Source organism: Lethenteron reissneri, chromosome 67 (genome assembly GCF_015708825.2).
Source record: "Lethenteron reissneri isolate LAM-NWPU_2019-01 chromosome 67, ASM1570882v1, whole genome shotgun sequence".
NCBI classification, from domain to species: Eukaryota; Metazoa; Chordata; class Hyperoartia; order Petromyzontiformes; family Petromyzontidae; genus Lethenteron; species Lethenteron reissneri.
In genome coordinates this window covers 451,539-475,191 of record NC_083845.1, presented here as the reverse complement: position 1 = coordinate 475,191, position 23,653 = coordinate 451,539, and the positions used below count along the sequence as shown (strand labels likewise).

At 51.9% G+C, this 23,653-nt stretch overlaps 1 protein-coding gene across 1 annotated transcript in view; it reads right to left on the bottom strand.

Moving 5' to 3' along the window:
* Nucleotides 1-23,653, bottom strand: part of LOC133360240 (zinc finger protein OZF-like) — a 35,313-nt gene that overhangs the window by 4,258 nt on the left and 7,402 nt on the right. The window contains exons 3-4 of the mRNA XM_061578886.1: nucleotides 19,996-20,506; nucleotides 5,522-5,857 (exon numbers count right to left, since the gene is read on the bottom strand). Of these exons, the coding sequence (XP_061434870.1) occupies nucleotides 5,522-5,857; nucleotides 19,996-20,478 (819 nt within the window). The 5' untranslated portion in view covers nucleotides 20,479-20,506. The remainder of the gene's footprint in view (nucleotides 1-5,521; nucleotides 5,858-19,995; nucleotides 20,507-23,653) is intronic.

Below are 23,653 nucleotides of genomic sequence, written 5' to 3'. Positions count from 1 at the left end.
ACACCACCACGCGTCTAGAGTGAACACCACGTGTCTAGAGTGAACACCGCCACGCGTCCAGAGTGAACACCGCCACGCGTCTAGAGTGAACACCACCACGCGTCTAGAGTGAACACCACCACGCGTCTAGAGTGAACACCGCCAAGTGTCTAGAGTGAACACCACCACGTGTCTAGAGTGAACACCGCCAAGTGTCTAGAGTGAACACCACCACGTGTCTAGAGTGAACACCGCCACGTGTCTAGAGTGAACACCGCCACACGTCTAGAGTGAACACCACCACGCGTCTAGAGTGAACACCACCACGCGTCTAGAGTGAACACCGCCACGTGTCTAGAGTGAACACCGCCACGCGTCTAGAGTGAACACCGCCACGTGTCTAGAGTGAACACCGCCACGCGTCTAGAGTGAACACCGCCACGTGTCTAGAGTGAACACCGCCACGTGTCTAGAGTGAACACCGCCACGTGTCTAGAGTGAACACCGCCATGCGTCTAGAGTGAACACCGCCACGCGTCTAGAGTGAACACCACCACGCGTCTAGAGTGAACACCACCACGCGTCTAGAGTGAACCCCGCCACGTGTCTAGAGTGAACACCACCACGCGTCTAGAGTGAACACCGCCACGTGTCTAGAGTGAACACCGCCACGTGTCTAGAGTGAACACCGCCACGTGTCTAGAGTGAACACCGCCACGCGTCTAGAGTGAACACCGCCACGCGTCTAGAGTGAACACCACCACGCGTCTAGAGTGAACACCGCCACGTGTCTAGAGTGAACACCACCACGCGTCTAGAGTGAACACCGCCACGCGTCTAGAGTGAACACCACCACGCGTCTAGAGTGAACACCGCCACGTGTCTAGAGTGAACACCGCCACGTGTCTAGAGAGAACACCGCCACGTATCTAGAGTGAACACCACCACGCGTCTAGAGTGAACACCGCCACGCGTCTAGAGTGAACACCACCACGCGTCTAGAGTGAACACCGCCACGTGTCTAGAGTGAACACCGCCACGTGTCTAGAGTGAACACCACCACGTGTCTAGAGTGAACACCGCCACGCGTCTAGAGTGAACACCACCACGCGTCTAGAGTGAACACCGCCACGTGTCTAGAGTGAACACCACCACGCGTCTAGAGTGAACACCGCCACGCGTCTAGAGTGAACACCACCACGCGTCTAGAGTGAACACCGCCACGTGTCTAGAGTGAACACCGCCACGTGTCTAGAGTGAACACCACCACGCGTCTAGAGTGAACACCGCCACGCGTCTAGAGTGAACACCGCCACGTGTCTAGAGTGAACACCGCCACGTGTCTAGAGTGAACACCACCACGCGTCTAGAGTGAACACCGCCACGCGTCTAGAGTGAACACCACCACGCGTCTAGAGTGAACACCGCCACGTGTCTAGAGTGAACACCGCCACGTGTCTAGAGTGAACACCACCACGCGTCTAGAGTGAACACCACCACGCGTCCAGAGTGAACACCGCCACGCATCTAGAGTGAACACCACCACGCGTCTAGAGTGAACACCGCCACGCGTCTAGAGTGAACACCGCCACGCGTCTAGAGTGAACACCGCCACGCGTCTAGAGTGAACACCGCCACGTGTCTAGAGTGAACACCGCCACGCGTCTAGAGTGAACACCGCCACGCTGTTGACGAAGCCTCACCTTGTTGTTGTTGTGAGCAGGTCGCGTCTGAAGACAAAAGCGGTATAGCAGCTCAGGTGGGCTTGGCCTGGTAAAATGAAAACAAATCGGTGTGAATATTAAAACAAAGTTACGAAGTAGTGAGCCAGGTGGTGACAATTCAACTTAAGCAAGATAATTGCAGCAGGCGAGGGCAGGAGGCAAGGCCCCGCGTTGTAAGATCCACCGTGGACATCGCTTCCATGCTCGCTGCTACTCAATTGACACCCCTACGAGAGAGCGAGGCTCTTACCTTGGTAAACAACAACAACCACCACCACCACCAACACCACCACCAACACCACAACCACCACCACAACCGCGATGAGAATGTCTCACCTCGGATTGCAGTGCACGCGAGGAGCGGCAGCTTCCTGTTACGTCGTGACGTCACGCGGCAGCAGCAGGTGACATGACGTCACTTGCGGGGTACAAGACATTCCCATCCCACGAGCGGCTCTGTAACGTTCATAAATTATGTTAATGAGCCCGGCCCATCCGTGCAGAGGCGTGGCTGCTGAACCCGTCGCTTTCTCGAATAAATTATGTTAATGAGCCGCCAGTCGCCGGGCGTAGCTTTGCCCAAATAAGGATTGGCACTGGAACAGACATCGGCTGCGGCCAAGCGGAGGTGACGTCACGCTCAAGAGCTCGGTGGTCGGGGAGAACGAATACCTTGGTGACATGACGTCACTAGCGAGGCACACCTCCCCCTGGCGTTTGACGCCGACGAGGTCACGCTGAGCGGCGACGTCAGAGGGCGGGGTCAGAGTTCAAGTTTGTTGACAGAAGGGGAGCGGCAGTGTCGTGCTGAGCGCTGCGCCGAGTTCCATTCCCGCTCGTGGCCAACATCGCCAGTGACGACTTTCTGAGCCGGTCCTGAGCCTCCCCTACGTCGAGTCAGCCTCAAAAGAGTACCCGGTGCGGTGTCAACATCGCTAGCACTGGGGAGACAAAGGCGGCCGGGCGTGGTGCCGGCCACCCACCCCCTCGTGTGCCGTCCCACCCTTAATAGGTGCTCGCTAACAGCACTTGCCCCGACATTCTGTCCAGGCTTTACGGGGGATCTTTGTCTTTGTGTTGGGAGCAACTTTGAGTGGCGTGTAGCCGTGGGAGCTGAACGGGCGCCTGCTGCTACTGGCAGTCGTTGACTGCGGTGGGACAGACAGACAAGACAGGCGGACAAACACAGACAAGAGGAACACAGAGACGACATGGACAGAGACAGGCAGAGAGAGACACATAGAGGCGAACAGAGACACAGACGCACAGAGAAATGTTGAATCGAACTCACTGAACTCGCTCCATTGAAAGAGATTCCTCGCTCTTTGCCCATCCCCGGAAGTCGTTCTAGTTTCTATTTATTTCCCTGTGTGGTGTGTAGTGTAAGCAATGTGGGATATCGATGTACACGGATATGAACTAGATCAGCAGACAAGACGTATTTCATTTCTCAGTCTCTCCGCGAAACAAAGGAATGTTTTACACAAAATATAATAACTACTGCAGCATTCAGTGCAAGTCAACTGTGGACCGGTTTTGGTGTACAATTTATACGTAAATATATAAGCACACGACTTCATTTGTCTGTGACGAACGCTGCACTTTCCATCGCTTTCATGCAGGGGGCGCTGCAAACCTACGCGCCCCCTGCATGAACGACGGAGGCGCAGGGACAGACGTCCGATCGCGTTGGAATCGATCTGCAGACGGCGGTCTTCTCCCAACCAGGTGAAAGTCCGCATCGAACAGAATCCGCGGCAAGGCAATCTACTTAACGACGAGAGAAAATTCACACGAAATGTCGTTTTCAATTAAGTCTTCCATATGTAAAATGATATAAGCTTTTAAAGAAGAAATACAATGATCTAATGCAAAACATAATACAATTCAAAGTTGTTTCATTTTGAAACTTCAAAACGGAGCATCGGGTGCTTGCGTGAATGCGTCGTTCGTGTGCAATTTTTTTGTGACTTTCCTGGCCCAAGGCCGTAAATGGTTGAGGGGCACCGCAGGCGGTCAGGCTTGCTTCAACCATGGTTGTGAACATTTAGACGTTAATCGGCAAGGACCATTTCTTGTCCTAGTTCACCAACATATAAGACGTCATGCAAAATTCTAATGAGTGTTGTTGTGGAGAATGCATCTACTAGATGTGCTCTGCCTTGTAACCAAATACAAATCTGTACCAAAAATGTATTTCAAATAGGCTCTTAGAATTACCTCCTTGCTATGAAGCAGATCAGCAGACACGACATCTTTCATTTATCGATCTCTCCACGAAACAAATGAATGTTTTACACAAACTATAACTAGCACAGACTTCTGGGAGCGCGTCATTGATTCAGTGCAAGCCACCTGTGGACCCTTATTGGTGCACAGCGTCTCAACAGCAGCCGGGCTTGTTTCAACCGATAGTTACGGACATCCAGACGTTAATCAGCAAGGAGCATTTCTAGTCCGAGTTAGACAAAATCTATGTCAACACGTAATGCAAAATTATAATTCGTGTTATAGAGAATGTACCTCCTCTACGTGTAACTTTTAAGTGGTTTGCCTTGTAACTGATGAATGATCCGAGTGTGCTCGCTATTTCAAAGACAATGAGTTGCTCCAGAGGGAGATGCTTCCTGAAAACACAAAAATACCCTTTGACCTGTATCACAAGAACAAGGAGTCTCACCTGATCTGTACAGGTTACTTGCAAAACACAAACTTTGTCCTAACATCACTTACTCAATGTTTGACCCTTATAGACAAAAGGTTACATGTACGCACACAATCAGACAAGTATTCATTCTAAATTAGTGACAGGCATGTTAACAAAATTGAATTACTGCACTAGGTTACATCGCATTAGCAAGAAGCTAATTAAAAAAATACACAAAATCTGCTTAACAGTGTATGTACAACATACTAATGCACCATTCAAAACGAGTAGGCCATTGCATGCTGGCATCTGGGTCAAAATTTATCAAATACTAAACATTACCTACAAACTCCACAACTGAGATGCCACATCAACCATCGCCCCCTACTGACAGGCTCTTGTCCACATGCAGGCCGGTGCAGGGCCACCACCTTGTGCCACACAGGGGCAGCTGCTACTTGGGGATGTTCTTGGAGTGTTGAGACGAGATACGATACAAAACTCCGAGTTGCCAGAGGCGATTAAGCAAGCACCATATAAATGCAATTATGAGAACATAGTGAATGCTTGGGAGCTTATTGGCTCTCGCTCCTGGTTCGAAATCTACCCAACACACAGGTCCACAAAGACTGGCCGCTCTTACCCTGCAGGTTGCACCTAGGAACCGAGTATTAAACTTCACATTCTTGTCATTAAAGGCCTGTGACAAAGGAGCATCTATTGGAGCGACATCATCTCAAGCTTACACATCTCCCGGGTCTCCATTTGACTTTGTATTGTCTCGGAGGAAGTCCACCCACACCTCCACTTCCACAAACTGCTGGGAGTTGCCTCGCTCGGCCTCACAGTCAGAATTCTCCTCCTGCTTCACGTTGCCTCCATCGATGTGAAGGTCCAATTTTGGAGTTGAATCTTCATCTTCACATTTTACCTTCACTTCTTCGCTCTTCACCATCACTTCTTCACATTTCACCGTCACCTCTTCATATTTCACCTCGATTTCTTTGAAAGTGTCCAAGCTGGGATTTTCTTCCGGTTCTTGTTTGATGAGGGATGGGCTCATTGCAGCACTTTGACTTTTTAAAGCTGATTTCAGACTCCACTCCTGGTGGATCTTCTGATGCTTGTTTGTTCTCTGGTGGACATGAAAATTTGATGAACGTGCAAACGCCTTCCCGCACGGAATGCACTTGAAGGGTTTCTCTCCCGTGTGTATTCTCTGGTGTACTACAAGATGAGATAAATTTGCAAACGCCTTCACACACACACTGCACTTATAGGGTTTCTCTCCCGTGTGTGTTCTCTGGTGTTTTAAAAGAGTAGATGACTGTGCAAACGCCTTCCCACACACACTGCACTTGAAGGGTTTCTCTCCCGTGTGTGTTCTCTGGTGTGCTACAAGAGTAGATGAAAGTGCAAACGCCTTCCCACATACACTGCACTTGAAGGGTTTCTCTCCCGTGTGTGTTCTCTGGTGTTTTACAAGTTCAGATGAATGTGCAAACGCCTTCCCACATACACTGCACTTTAAGGGTTTCTCTCCCATGCGAGTTCTCTGGTGCTGTGTCAAATGTTCAGGACAATTTGTGCTGTATGAACACCGGTCGCATTGTTGCCTTGTCGCACCGAGCTGCGCCGAGTGCCTTTGCTCCATCAGACCAATTCTGCAGAGGAAGCTACAGAGGAAGCGTCAGTTGCAGACAGAAAAGAATATCCACACCATCTACACGTCAGTATCGAGGCACAGAGGAATGCATATACACAGTCACACGTGACTTACACGTCTATACTTATTTATATATTCATGAAATAGTGAAAAAGTTTCCCAAATTCATCACGCGGGCTGTTATGGCACACAATGAGAGGGCAAATGGTCACAAATTTCGGCTGTCTGGCTACAAAAGGAATATTTATGAAAGCTAAATTCAGTTGACATAGCAAAAGGTGTTGAAAATAATACTATTTGTGTTATGCAGAAATTCATAAATTCATGTTCAATCGCAACTTAGAGGTGTGTTGTATATATAGACCTTTTCCAAAAAATTATATTAAGAATAATTCGATCCATTTTTTTCCTTAAATAATAAATAAATGAAACCAACACTCAACTCCGCTACCCTTCAAGCCACACCAAGCATCTGGAGGTCAAAAAAAACATTAAACAAACTTCGGGGCAAAGAGGGGTGTGCGACTATCTGGAAATCTCCAGGCTGGCAGATGACCATATGACATGACCTCCCCGGACGGTTTGGACAGTTCACAAACAAATCTCCAGAGCACATAGCAGAGACAAACGGACGTTACAACTCGCATTTTCTTTAACGGTAAAAGTTTGAAACTTGTCAAAAAGAACAAATCGACGTTATAGACTGCAGTCTATACTAGCGGCTTTATTATTATTTATTTTATTTCACCATTATTTAACTCGTATATCATTTTGTATTGTATCTTTCTATCCATGTAACTTCACCAAGAGAAGCAAGGAATGTGCATTCTGGTAGACAAGAAAGTGAGCGCTTGGTTATATCTCCAGCCTCGGGATATCAAAATATTACTCAAAATAAAACACCGATCCCTGGTGCCACAGACTTACAACAAAGCTTGGCAAAACCCTCGGAATAATGGTAACAATGAGGGGCATTACGAATCTTGGTTAAACATGAACCAAATAATAACCACAAGATATTAGACCGGGGGTAACTCATAAGAGATACAAGAAATAGGTCCAACACACACAAGACCGGATATGTATTCCATGGAATCAAAGCCTCCCCGGCCACCTTTGTCTTCAAACAATTTGACACAAACACATGGCAACCATAAATACGTATCAAGGGTGTCTGGCCTCGAGATAACAAACACTACAAAGGGGGGGGGGGATGCAAACAAGCATAAACTTAGACGGAAAACAACCCGTCCGAGGTCATCAAGGGAAGGGGGGGGGCATTCAGGCGCGGCTGTGGAGAGAGGACGGTGACAGAGGGCATCTGTTTTTTTTCTCTCGCAAGAGACGCACAGAGAGGGGAGGGAATTTCAGATATAACCAACGACACAGATCATGCAATTCAGTCTTGCAAAGGGGCAAACTCCGGGGCATGGCCTCGAGATCAACCATGGGTGTCGTGTCTCGTGGAGCGAAGGGACGATGTGTTGTTAAGAGCTGAGTTTGGCATGAACTGACAGAGTATCGCTGAAAGTTTATTCTACATTCATCCTGATGTTTTGAGTCGCTTGTGGAATCGAGGGTTTGCGATAAGTTGTATTGTACCAAGCTATCAGAGTTGTGTAAGAGGTGTGCTAATACAATTTACAAGTTTTGAGAGTCAGTGATCCAGCCAGCGACGAGCAGCTCACAGCAGCAGCCCTCTTGGAAGAAGGGTGGAGAGACCGAAAGTTGAGCAACGACAAGGCGAAGCCCCGAAGTGAGGGCGGGAGAGGCAACACAATGCCAGTGCAAAACTGGCAGCTGCACGCCAAGGGCGAAAGCAAGGAGAGAGAAAGGAGAGAGCACGGAGCAGTGGAAAGAGCCTGACCAGCCGCCCGTGAGCAAGAGTGTCAGCGCCAGCGAGAGCGCCGTGGGTTCGACCCACACACACACCGACCAGCACCAGCTGGGAACCAAGGCCAGAGTGAGGAGCGGCGACCAGCAGACAAGCTGCGCAAGCTATCTGACGACGGAATCATCGCGCACCGCCGACGGCGAGCATCGCGCCAACTCAACCAGCAGTGGAGAGAGCTGCAACGCCAAGAGGAAGAGTGCCGTGTGTTTAATACACACACGTACACACAGCTACACACGCACACACACGTACACACAGCTACACACACACACACACAGCTACGCACACACACGTACACACAGCTACACACAGCTACACACACACACACGCACACACGTACACACAGCTACACACACACACACGCACACAGGTACACACAGCTACACACACGCACACACAGCTACGCACACACAGCTACACACACACGCACGCACGTACACACAGCTACACACACACACGCACGCACGTACACACCTAGGCACGCACACACGCACGCACGTACACAAAGCTACACACACACACGCACGTACACACAGCTACACACACACACACGCACGTACACACAGCTACACACACACACACAGGCACGCACGTACACACAGCTACACACACGCACGTACACACAGCTAGACACACACGCACGCACGTACACACAGCTACACACACGCACGCACGTACACACAGTTACACACACACGCACGCACGTACATACAGCTACACACACACACGCACGTACACACAGCTACACACACACACACACGCACGCACGTACACAAAGCTACACACACACACACGCACGCACGTACCCACCTAGGCACCCACACACGCACGCACGTACACACAGCTACACACACACACGCACGCACGTACACACAGCTACACACACACACGCACGCACGTACACACAGCTACACACACACGCACGCACACACAGCAACACACACACGCACACACAGCTACACACACACGCACACACGTACACACAGCTACACACACGCGCACACACAGCTACACACACACGTACACACAGCTACACACACACGCACGCACATACACACAGCTACACACACACGCACGCACGTACACACAGCTACAGACACACACACGCACGCACGTACACACAGCTACACACACACGCACGCACGTACACACAGCTACACACACACACACGCACGTACACACAGCTACACACACACACACGTACACACAGCTACACACACACGCACGCACGTACACACAGCTACACACAGCTACACACACACGCACGTACACACAGCTACACACACACACGCACGCACGTACACACAGCTACACACACACACGCACGCACGTACACACAGCTACACACACGCACGCACGTACACACAGCTACACACACGCACGCACGCACGTACACACAGCTACACACACGCACGCACGTACACACAGCTACACACACGCACGCACGTACACACAGCTACACACACGCACGCACGCACGTACACACAGCTACACACACACGCACGCACACACAGCTACACACACACACGCACGTACACACAGCTACACACACACACACACACGCACGCACGTACACAAAGCTATACACACACACACGCACGCACGTACACACAGCTACACACACACACATGCACGTACACACAGCTACACACACACACGCACGCACGTACACACAGCTACACACACACACGCACGCACGTACACACAGCTACACACACGCACGTACACACAGCTACACACACACGCACGCACACACAGCGACACACACACGCACACACAGCTACACACACACGCACACACGTACACACAGCTACACACACGCGCACACACAGCTACACACACACGTACACACAGCTACACACACACGCACGCACATACACACAGCTACACACACACACGCACGCACGTACACACAGCTACACACACACACACGCACGTACACACAGCTACACACACACACATGCACGCACGTACACACAGCTACACACGCACGCACATACACACAGCTACACACACACACACACGCACGTACACACAGCTACACACACACACGCACGTACACACAGCTACACACACGCACGCACGTACACACAGCTACACACACACGCACGCACGTACACACAGCTACACACACACGCACGCACGTACACACAGCTACACACACACGCACACACAGCTACACACACACGCACACACGTACACACAGCTACACACGCACACACAGCTACACAGCTACACACGCACACACAGCTACACACACACGTACACACAGCTACACACACACGCACGCACGTACACACAGCTACACACACGCACGCACACACAGCTACACACACACGCACGCACACACAGCTACACACACACGTACGCACACACAGCTACACACACACATGCACGTACACAAAGCTACACACACACACGCACGCACGTACACAAAGCTACACACACACACACACACGCACGTACACACAGCTACACACACACACACGCACGCACGTACACACAGCTACACACACACGCACGCACGTACACACAGCTACACACACACACGCACGCACGTACACACAGCTACACACACACACAGCTACACACACACGCACGCACATACACACAGCTACACACACACACGCACGTACACACAGCTACACACACACACGCACGTACACACAGCTACACACACACACGCACGTACACACAGCTACACACACACACGTACACACAGCTACACACACGTACACACAGCTACACACACACGTACACACAGCTACACACACACACGTACACACAGCTACACACACACACATACACGTACACACAGCTACACACACACACACACACACAGCTACACACACACACATACACGTACACACAGCTACACACACACACACGTACACACAGCAACACACACACACACACGTACACACAGCTACCCCGTGGTGTTAACTACCTCTCCTGGTATACAGGAAGTCGTGGGTTCGATCCCGACCCTGACGCCTGCTGTACATTTGGAGTTCACGTCTCTCTCTCTCTCCCTGTGGTCGCGTTGATTTTCCTCCGGATCCCCCGGTTGTCCCCATCTCGACATGCAGAGAGTGAACACCACCACGCGTCCAGAGTGAACACCACCACGCGTCCAGAGTGAACACCGCCACGCGTCCAGAGTGAACACCGCCACGCGTCCAGAGTGAACACCGCCACGCGTCCAGAGTGAACACCGCCACGTGTCTAGAGTGAACACCGCCACGCGTCCAGAGTGAACACCACCACGCGTCTAGAGTGAACACCGCCACGCGTCCAGAGTGAACACCGCCACGCGTCCAGAGTGAACACCACCACGCGTCCAGAGTGAACACCGCCACGTGTCTAGAGTGAACACCGCCACGCGTCCAGAGTGAACACCGCCACGCGTCCAGAGTGAACACCGCCACGTGTCTAGAGTGAACACCGCCACGCGTCCAGAGTGAACACCACCACGCGTCTAGAGTGAACACCGCCACGCGTCCAGAGTGAACACCGCCACGCGTCCAGAGTGAACACCGCCACGCGTCCAGAGTGAACACCGCCACGTGTCTAGAGTGAACACAGCCACGCGTCCAGAGTGAACACCACCACGCGTCTAGAGTGAACACCGCCACGCGTCCAGAGTGAACACCACCACGCGTCTCGAGTGAACACCACCACGCGTCCAGAGTGAACACCGCCACGTGTCTAGAGTGAACACCGCCACGCGTCCAGAGTGAACACCGCCACGCGTCCAGAGTGAACACCGCCACGCGTCCAGAGTGAACACCACCACGCGTCCAGAGTGAACACCACCACGCATCTCGAGTGAACACCACCACGCGTCTAGAGTGAACACCACCACGTGTCTAGAGTGAACACCACCACGTGTCTAGAGGGAACACCGCCATGCGTCCAGAGTGAACACCGCCACGCGTCTAGAGTGAACACCGCCACGCGTCCAGAGTGAACACCGCCACGCGTCTAGAGTGAACACCGCCACGTGTCTAGAGTGAACACCGCCACGTGTCTAGAGTCAACACCACCACACGTCTAGAGTGAATACCACCACGTGTCTAGAGTGAACACCGCCACGTGTCCAGAGTGAACACCGCCACGCGTCTAGAGTGAACATTGCCACGCGTCTAGAGTGAACACCGCCACGTGTCTAGAGTGAATACCACCACGCGTCTAGAGGGAACACCACCACGCGTCCAGAGTGAACACCACCACGTGTCTAGAGTGAACACCGCCACGCGTCTAGAGTGAACACCGCCACGCATCTAGAGTGAACACCGCCACGCGTCTAGAGGGAACACCGCCACGCGTCCAGAGTGAACACCGCCACGCGTCCAGAGTGAACACCGCCACGCGTCCAGAGTGAACACCGCCACGTGTCTAGAGTGAACACCGCCACACGTCTAGAGTGAACACCGCCACGCGTCTAGAGTGAACACCGCCACGCGTCTAGAGTGAACACCGCCACGCGTCTAGAGTGAACACCACCACGTGTCTAGAGTGAACACCACCACGCATCTAGAGTGAACACCGCCACGCGTCTAGAGTGAACACCGCCACGTGTCTAGAGTGAACACCACCACGCGTCTAGAGTGAACACCGCCACGCGTCTAGAGTGAACACCACCACGCGTCTAGAGTGAACACCGCCACGTGTCTAGAGTGAACACCACCACGCGTCTAGAGTGAACACCACCACGCGTCTAGAGTGAACACCGCCACGCGTCCAGAGTGAACACCGCCACGCGTCCAGAGTGAACACCACCACGCGTCCAGAGTGAACACCGCCACGTGTCTAGAGTGAACACCGCCACGCGTCCAGAGTGAACACCGCCACGCGTCCAGAGTGAACACCGCCACGTGTCTAGAGTGAACACCGCCACGCGTCCAGAGTGAACACCACCACGCGTCTAGAGTGAACACCGCCACGCGTCCAGAGTGAACACCGCCACGCGTCCAGAGTGAACACCGCCACGCGTCCAGAGTGAACACCGCCACGTGTCTAGAGTGAACACAGCCACGTGTCTAGAGTGAACACCACCACGTGTCTAGAGTGAACACCGCCATGCGTCCAGAGTGAACACCGCCACGCGTCTAGAGTGAACACCGCCACGCGTCCAGAGTGAACACCGCCACGCGTCTAGAGTGAACACCGCCACGTGTCTAGAGTGAACACCGCCACGTGTCTAGAGTCAACACCACCACACGTCTAGAGTGAATACCACCACGTGTCTAGAGTGAACACCGCCACGTGTCCAGAGTGAACACCGCCACGCGTCTAGAGTGAACATTGCCACGCGTCTAGAGTGAACACCGCCACGTGTCTAGAGTGAATACCACCACGCGTCTAGAGTGAACACCACCACGCGTCCAGAGTGAACACCACCACGTGTCTAGAGTGAACACCGCCACGCGTCTAGAGTGAACACCGCCACGCATCTAGAGTGAACACCGCCACGCGTCTAGAGGGAACACCGCCACGCGTCCAGAGTGAACACCGCCATGCGTCCAGAGTGAACACCGCCACGCGTCCAGAGTGAACACCGCCACGTGTCTAGAGTGAACACCGCCACACGTCTAGAGTGAACACCGCCACGCGTCTAGAGTGAACACCGCCACGCGTCTAGAGTGAACACCGCCACGCGTCTAGAGTGAACACCACCACGTGTCTAGAGTGAACACCACCACGCATCTAGAGTGAACACCGCCACGCGTCTAGAGTGAACACCGCCACGTGTCTAGAGTGAACACCGCCACGCGTCTAGAGTGAACACCGCCACGCGTCTAGAGTGAACACCGCCACGCGTCTAGAGTGAACACCGCCACGTGTCTAGAGTGAACACCGCCACGCGTCTAGAGTGAACACCGCCACGCGTCTAGAGTGAACACCACCACGTGTCTAGAGTGAACACCGCCACGCGTCCAGAGTGAACACCACCACGCGTCTAGAGTGAACACCGCCACGCGTCTAGAGTGAACACCACCACGCGTCCAGAGTGAACACCACCACGCGTCTAGAGTGAACACCGCCACGCGTCTAGAGTGAACACCGCCACGTGTCCAGAGTGAACACCGCCACGCGTCCAGAGTGAACACCACCACGCGTCTAGAGTGAACACCGCCACGTGTCTAGAGTGAACACCACCACGTGTCCAGAGTGAACACCACCACGTGTCTAGAGTGAACACCACCACGCGTCTAGAGTGAACACCGCCACGCGTCTAGAGTGAACACCACCACGTGTCCAGAGTGAACACCGCCACGCGTCCAGAGTGAACACCACCACGCGTCCAGAGTGAACACCGCCACGCGTCTAGAGTGAACACCACCACGTGTCTAGAGTGAACACCGCCACGCGTCCAGAGTGAACACCACCACGCGTCTAGAGTGAACACCGCCACGTGTCTAGAGTGAACACCACCACGTGTCTAGAGTGAACACCGCCACGTGTCTAGAGTGAACACCACCACGCGTCCAGAGTGAACACCACCACGCGTCTAGAGTGAACACCGCCACGCGTCTAGAGTGAACACCGCCACGCGTCTAGAGTGAACACCGCCACGCGTCTAGAGTGAACACCGCCACGCGTCTAGAGTGAACACCACCACGCGTCTAGAGTGAACACCGCCACGCGACTAGAGTGAACACCACCACGCGTCTAGAGTGAACACCGCCACGTGTCTAGAGTGAACACCGCCACGCGTCTAGAGTGAACACCGCCACGCGTTTAGAGTGAACACCGCCACGCGTCTAGAGTGAACACCGCCACGCGTCTAGAGTGAACACCGCCACGCGTCTAGAGTGAACACCACCACGCGTCTAGAGTGAACACCGCCACGTGTCTAGAGTGAACACCGCCACGCGTCTAGAGTGAACACCACCACGTGTCTAGAGTGAACACCACCACGCGTCTAGAGTGAACACCGCCACGCGTCTAGAGTGAACACCACCACGTGTCTAGAGTGAACACCGCCACGCGTCTAGAGTGAACACCACCACGTGTCTAGAATGAACACCGCCACGCGTCTAGAGTGAACACCACCACGCGTCTAGAGTGAACACCGCCACGTGTCTAGAGTGAACACCACCACGTGTCTAGAGTGAACACCACCACGTGTCTAGAGTGAACACCACCACGTGTCTAGAGTGAACACCACCACGCGTCTAGAGTGAACACCGGAACGCGTCCAGAGTGAACACCGCCACGCGTCTAGAGCGAACACCACCACGCGTCTAGAGTGAACACCGCCACGTGTCTAGAGTGAACACCACCACGCGTCCAGAGTGAACACCGCCACGCGTCTAGAGTGAACACCGCCACGTGTCTAGTGTGAACACCGCCACGTGTCTAGAGTGAACACCGCCACGCGTCCAGAATGAACACCGCCACGCGTCTAGAGTGAACACCGCCACGCGTCTAGAGTGAACACCGCCACGCGTCTAGAGTGAACACCGCCACGCGTCTAGAGTGAACACCGCCACGTGTCTAGAGTGAACACCGCCACGCGTCTAGAGTGAACACCACCACGTGTCTAGAGTGAACACCACCACGTGTCTTGAATGAACACCGCCACGCGTCTAGAGTGAACACCACCACGCGTCCAGAGTGAACACCGCCACGCGTCTAGAGTGAACACCGCCACGTGTCTAGAGTGAACACCGCCACGTGTCTAGAGTGAACACCGCCACGTGTCTAGAGTGAACACCGCCACGCGTCCAGAGTGAACACCGCCACGCGTCTAGAGTGAACACCGCCACGCGTCTAGAGTGAACACCGCCACGCGTCCAGAGTGAACACCGCCACGTGTCTAGAGTGAACACCACCACGCGTCCAGAGTGAACACCGCCACGCGTCTAGAGTGAACACCGCCACGTGTCTAGAGTGAACACCGCCACGTGTCTAGAGTGAACACCACCACGTGTCTATAGTGAACACCACCACGCGTCTAGAGTGAACACCGCCACGTGTCTAGAGTGAACACCGCCACGTGTCTAGAGTGAACACCGCCACGTGTCTAGAGTGAACACCGCCACGTGTCTAGAGTGAACACCGCCACGTGTCTAGAGTGAACACCGCCACGCGCCTTGTTGTTGCTGTGGGCAGGTCACTTCTGATAACAAGAGCGGTACAGCAGCTCAAGCGGGCGTGGCCTGGTAACAAAAAAAACTGTGTTAATATAGAATATTTAAACAAAGTTACAAAGTGGCGATCCGTGTGAAGACAAATTCAACTTAAGCGAGAGAATTGAAGCAAACGCCATCAGGCGAGGGCAGGAGGCAAGGCCCCGCGTTGTAAAGTCCCACCCTGGACATCGCTTCCATGCTCGCTGCTACTCAAATGACATCCCTACGAGAGAGAGAGCGAGGCTCTACCTCGGTAAACAACAACCACCACAATCACCACCACAACCACCACAACCACCACCACAACCACCACCACAACCACCACCACCAAAACAACCACCACCACCAAAACAACCACCACCACCAAAACAACCACCACAATAACCACAACAACAACCACAACCACCACAATCACCACAACCGCGATGAGAATTTCTCACCTCGGATTTCAGTGCACGGGCCGAGCGGCAACTTCCTGGTCCCTCGTGACGTCACGCGGCAGCAGGTGACATGACGTCACTAGCGGTGTACGATGACACTCCCCTCCCCACATTGAGCGGCTCGAAACTCGCGACGGCTTTCACGAATAAATTATGTTAATGAGCCGCCAGTCACCGGGCGTGGCTTTGCCCAAATAAGGATTGGCACTGGAACAGACATCGGCTGCGGCCGAGCGAAAGTGACGTCACGCTCAAGAGCTCGGTGGTCGGGGTAGGTGACATGACGTCCCTAGCGAGGCACACCTCCCCCTGGCGTTTGACGCAGATGAGGTCACGCTGAGCGGCGACGTCTGAGGGCGGGGTCAGAGTTCAAGTTTGTTGACAGAAGGGGAGCGGCAGTGTCGTGCTGAGCGCTGCGCCGAGTTCCATTCCCGCTCGTGGCCAACATCGCCAGTGACGACTTTCTGAGCCGGTCCTGAGCCTCCCCTACGTCGAGTCAGCCTCAAAAGAGTACCCGGTGCGGTGTCAACATCGCCACTGGGGAGACAAAGGCGGCCGGGCGTGGTGCTGGCCACCCACCCCCTCGTGTGTTGTCCCACCCTTAATAGGTGCTCGCTAACAGCACTTGCCCCAACATTCTGTGCAGGCTTTACGGGGGATCTTTGTGTTTGTGTTAGGTGATCGCTAACAGCACTTGCCCTGACATTCTGTCCAGGCTTTACGGGGGATCTTTGTCTTTGTGTTGGGAGCAACTTTGAGTGGCGTGTAGCCGTGGGAGCTGAACGGGCGCCTGCTGCTACTGACAGTCGTTGACTGCGGTGGGACAGACAGACAAGACATGCGGACAGACACAGACAAGAGGAACACAGAGACGACATGGACAGAGACAGGCAGAGAGAGAGAGACACATAGAGGCGAATAGAGGCGAACAGAGACACAGAGGCGAACAGAGAGATGTTGAATCGAACTCACTGAACTCGCTCCATTGAAAGAGATTCCTCGCTCTTTGCCCATCCCCGGAAGTCGTTCTAGTTTCTATTTATTTCCCTGTGTATGGTGTGTAGTGTAAGCAATGTGGGATATCGATGTACACGGATATGAACTAGAGCAGCAGACAAGACGTCTTTCATTTATCAGTCTCTCCGCGAAACAAAGGAATGTTTTACACAAAATATAATAACTACTGCAGCATTCAGTGCAAGTCAACTGTGGACCGGTTTTGGTGTACAATTTATACGTAAATATATAAGCACACGACTTCATTTATCTGTGACGAACGCTGCACTTTCCATCGCTTTCATGCAGGGGGCGCTGCAAACCTACGCGCCCCCTGCATGAACGACAGAGGCGCAGGGACAGACGTTCGATCGCGTTGGAATCGATCTGCAGACGGCGGTCTTCTCCCAACCAGGTGAAAGTCCGCATCGAACAGAATCCGCGGCAAGGCAATCTACTTAACGACTAGAGAAAATTCACATGAAATGTCGTTTTCAATTAAGTCTTCCATATGTAAAATGATATAAGCTTTTAAAGAAAAAATACAATGATCTAATGCAAAACATAATACAATTCAAAGTTGTTTCATTTTGAAACTTCACAACGGAGCATCGGGTGCTTGCGTGAATGCGTCTTTCGGGTGCAATTTTTTCGTGACTTTCCTGGCCCAAGGCCGTAAATGGTTGAGGGGCACCGCAGGCGGTCAGGCTTGCTTCACCCCATGGTTGTGAACATCCAGACGTTAATCAGCAAGGACCATTTCTTGTCCTAGTTCGCCAACATATAAGACGTCATGCAAAATTCTAATGAGTGTTGTTGTGGAGAATGTATCTACAAGATGTGCTTTGCATTGTAACCAAATACAAATCTGTACCAAAAATGTATTTCAAATAGGCTCTTAGAATTACCTCCTTGCTATGAAGCAGATCAGCAGACACGACATCTTTCATTTATCGATCTCTCCACGAAACAAATGAATGTTTTACACAAACTATAACTAGCACAGACTTCTGGGAGCGCGTCATTGATTCAGTGCAAGCCACCTGTGGACCCTTATTGGTGCACAGCGTCTCAACAGCAGCCGGGCTTGTTTCAACCGATAGTTACGGACATCCAGACGTTAATCAGCAAGGAGCATTTCTAGTCCGAGTTAGACAAAATCTGTCAACACGTAATGCAAAATTATAATTCGTGTTATAGAGAATGTACCTCCTCTACGTGTAACTTTTAAGTGGTTTGCCTTGTAACTGATGAATGATCCGAGTGTGCTCCCTATTTCAAAGACAATGAGTTGCTCCAGAGAGAGATGCTTCCTGAAAACACAAAAATACCCTTTGACCTGTATCACAAGAACAAGGAGTCTCACCTGAGTTATCTGTACAGGTTACTTGCAAAACACAAACTTTGTCCTAACATCACTTACTCAATGTTTGACCCTTATAGACAAAAGGTTACATGTACGCACACAATCAGACAAGTATTCATTCTAAATTAGTGACAGGCATGTTAACAAAATTGAATTACTGCACTAGGTTACATCGCATTAGCAAGAAGCTAATTAAAAAAATACACAAAATCTGCTTAACAGTGTATGTACAACATACTAATGCACCATTCAAAACGAGTAGGCCATTGCATGCTGGCATCTGGGTCAAAATTTATCAAATACTAAACATTACCTACAAACTCCACAACTGAGATGCCACATCAACCATCGCCCCCTACTGACAGGCTCTTGTCCACATGCAGGCCGGTGCAGGGCCACCACCTTGTGCCACACAGGGGCAGCTGCTACTTGGGGATGTTCTTGGAGTGTTGAGACGAGATACGATACAAAACTCCGAGTTGCCAGAGGCGATTAAGCAAGCACCATATAAATGCAATTATGAGAACATAGTGAATGCTTGGGAGCTTATTGGCTCTCGCTTCTGGTTCGAAATCTACCCAACAAACAGGTCCACAAAGACTGGCCGCTCTTACCCTGCAGGTTGCACCTAGGAACCGAGTATTAAACTTCACATTCTTGTCATTAAAGGCCTGTGACAAAGGAGCATCTATTGGAGCGACATCATCTCAAGCTTACACATCTCCCGGGTCTCCATTTGACTTTGTATTGTCTCGGAGGAAGTCCACCCACACCTCCACTTCCATAAACTGCTGGAAGTTGCCTCGCTCTGACTCACAGTCAGAATTCTCCTCCTGCTTCACGTTGTCTCCATCGATGTGAAGGTCCAATTTTGTGGTTGAATCTTCATCTTCACATTTTACCTTCACTTCTTCGCTCTTCACCATCACTTCTTCACATTTCACCGTCACCTCTTCATATTTCACCTCGATTTCTTTGAAAATGTCCAAGCTGGGATTTTCTTCCGGTTCTTGTTTGATGAGGGATGGGCTCATTGCAGCACTTTGACTTTCTAAAGCTGATTTCAGACTCCACTCCTGGTGGATCTTCTGATGCTTGTGTGATCTCTGGTAGACATGAAAATTTGATGAACGTGCAAACGCCTTCCCGCACGGAGTGCACTTGAAGGGTTTCTCTCCCGTGTGTATTTTCTGGTGTACTACAAGATGAGATAAATTTGCAAACGCCTTCACACACACACTGCACTTATAGGGTTTCTCTCCCGTGTGTGTTCTCAGGTGTTTTACAAGAGTAGATGAATGTCCAAATGCCTTCCCACACACGCTGCACTCGAAGGGTTTCTCTCCCGTGTGTGTTCTCTGGTGTGATACAAGAGCAGATGAATGTCCAAACGCCTTCCCACACACACTGCACTTGCAGGGTTTCTCTCCCGTGTGAGTTCTCTGGTGTGCTACAAGAGTAGATGAATGTCCAAACGCCTTCCCACACACACTGCACTTGAAGGGTTTCTCTCCTGTGTGAGTTCTCTGGTGCAGTGTCAAATTTCTAAGACGATCCGCGCTGTATGCACACCGGTTGCATTGATGCCTTTTTGCACCGAGCTGCGCCGAGTGCCTTTGCTCCATCAGACCAATTCTGCAGAGGAAGCGGCAGCTGCAGACAGAAAAAGAATATCCACACCATCTACACATCAGTATCGAGGCACAGCGGAATGCATATACACAGTCACACGTGACTTACACGTCTATAATGATTAATAGATATTCATGATATAGTTGTAAAAGTGTCCCAAATTCATCACACGGCCTGTTGTGGCACACAATGAGAGGGCAAATGAGTATAAACATGCCTGGAAGCCCTCATATCTTCAAAATGAATGTTAACCCAAAATTCCGAGCACACAATATTGGCTGTCTGGCTTCAAAAGGAATATTTATGAAAGCTAAATTCAGCTGACATAGCAAAAGGTGTTGAAAAGAATACTATTTGTGTTATGCAGAAATGCATAAATTAATGTTCAATCGCAACTTAGAGGTGTGAAGCCAGCCAGGCTCACGATGTCCTTGAATGCTGGGATGAGCAGATCTGACTTCAGCTGCATGTGTGTGCCGTGTTAACTTCCTGACTCCATTCTTACAAAGAGTTCCAGAGGAAAACAAAAAACAACTACTGTTTTGATATAACCTCCGTGCTCAATAGAGTTAATAGACTTTACTGCAAATACAAACTTGACACTGTCACACACTCAGAGGCGGAGCCAGGATTTTCAGGTAGGGGGGGCAACCCCTCCAGCAATGAAAAATGATAGTTGTTATTAAGGAGTTGTTAGTAAGTAAGGAGTTGTTAGTAAGGAGTTGTTAGTAGGCAAGGCCTTGTCCCTTGCTTTTTATTCGACGCGTGTGATCGGCATCGCGCTCGCTGAAGGTGTTGAGGCCGATGAAGGTGTTGTGTGGTTATTCTTGACACCACTGGAGACTTGTAGATCCACACGGAGACGGAACTTCATGTAAGGGCTTGCGCCAGTTGTTTATTAACCACTCTTCACATGTCATTTACACTCTGAGTACTAAACACTCACTGTCTACACTCCACACCCGACGCCTGCCCCCGTTATGGTGCGTGTCAGAACTCTGGCCTGCACGTGGAACTGTCTCCCATTATTCTACGCCCCGGCACGGCTTCCCCTCGTCTGCCCCGGGCGGGGGCACGCCATCACCGCCCGGCGACGAGGTTGGGCTTCTAACCCTCTAGCCTTCCTTCGGCGGCGGCTGGGCTGTTCCCACTGCAGGCACACGTTCCCATCTCTACTCACACTCCACACCCCAGGGGAAGGGTACTGGGGATTCCTAGCACTCACACAGGCTACTCTAGCCTGGCGCTAATTTCCCCCTACCCTGGGTCCCAACTTCCAACCTCACAGGTCCCACCCTAAATATGATGTCACCGTCCCACCCGCCGTGCATGACGTCACTCTCTGCCGTCACTGCACCGGAGGGCGAGCGTGACGCAACGTCATTATTTACTACTCTACAAAGGCATTGGCTTATCGGAGTTTCAATACAAATCCGTGCGAAGAACGGGTACAACTGCCATCTTAAATATAAAGCAGAAATTACACCTGTTTGTTTGTGTGAAGCAGCAAAAACTCTCCAACGCTGAGCTCTGGCGTCATGAAATTTTCACAGCTTATGCTGTCTGGAATTTCAAAGCGAACACGACTATTTTCAGCTCGCCACGTCATTCCCTTCCTGAGTTGCCAAAATCGACCTTACGTAGAAGTGGGTTACGGTTGAATTTCCTTGAATGAAAAAATCCGATTTAGGTAAATTGATGTGTTTCGGCTTTTCTTTCTTGCAAGCATACATTTTTTTCAGGGGTTTTCAGTGAAATATAAGGGAATATTAAATTTATCCATGACAAGAATCCAAGTCCCGGGCGAAGCCGGGTAGTGAAGCTAGTTACTAATAAACCCCAATGATCCTATCGAAATTAGGGATTTAGATGGGATCGTTGGGGGGGTACGTGCCACCCCACCCCCACTGGCTCCACCACCGTCACACACTGGCATGGTTCACAGGTGGTGGTGTGTCCAGACCCACGCCTGGCCACCTTCACCTGCTCAGTATAAATGCTTCCTCACTCCACCAAGTAATTCATTGAGGATCAATCAACACAGCCGATGCTGCGTGTCTCTCTCTCCCCGTGGTGTTAACTACCTCTCCTGGCATACAGGAAATTGTGGGTTCGATCCCGACCCTGACGCCTGCTGTATATTTGGAGTTTGCGTCTCTCTCTCTCTTCCAGTGGTCGCGTAGATTTCCCTCCAGATCCCCCAGTTGTCCCCACTCCACATGTAGAGAGTGAACACCGCCACGCGTCTCGAGTGAACACCGCCACGTGTCTAGAGTGAACACCGCCACGTATCTAGAGTGAACACCACCACGCGTCCAGAGTGAACACCGCCACGTGTCTAGAGTGAACACCGCCACGTGTCTAGAGTGAACACCGCCACGCGTCTAGAGTGAACACCGCCACGCGTCTAGAGTGAACACCGCCACACGTCTAGAGTGAACACCGCCACGCGTCCAGAGTGAACACCGCCACGTGTCTAGAGTGAACACCGCCACGCGTCTAGAGTGAACACCGCCACACGTCTAGAGTGAACACCGCCACGCGTCTAGAGTGAACACCACCACGCATCTAGAGTGAACACCACCACGTGTCTAGAGTGAACACCGCCACGCGTCTAGAGTGAACACCACCACGCGTCTAGAGTGAACACCACCACGCGTCTAGAGTGAACACCACCACGTGTCTAGAGTGAACACCACCACGCGTCTAGAGTCAACACCGCTATGCGTCTAGAGTGAACACCACCACGTGTCTAGAGTGAACACCGCCACGCATCTAGAGTGAACACCACAACGTGTCTAGAGTGAACACCGCCACGCGTCTAGAGTGAACACCACCACGTGTCTAGAGTGAACACCGCCACGCGTCTAGAGTGAACACCGCCACGCGTCTAGAGTGAACACCACCACGCGTCTAGAGTGAACACCACCACGCGTCTAGAGTGAACACCACCACGTGTCTAGAGTGAACACCGCCACGCGTCTAGAGTCAACACCGCTATGCGTCTAGAGTGAACACCACCACGTGTCTAGAGTGAACACCGCCACGCATCTAGAGTGAACACCGCCACGTGTCTAGAGTGAACACCGCCACGTGTCTAGAGTGAACACCGCCACTTGTCTAGAGTGAACACCGCCACGCGTCTAGAGTGAACACCGCCACGCGTCT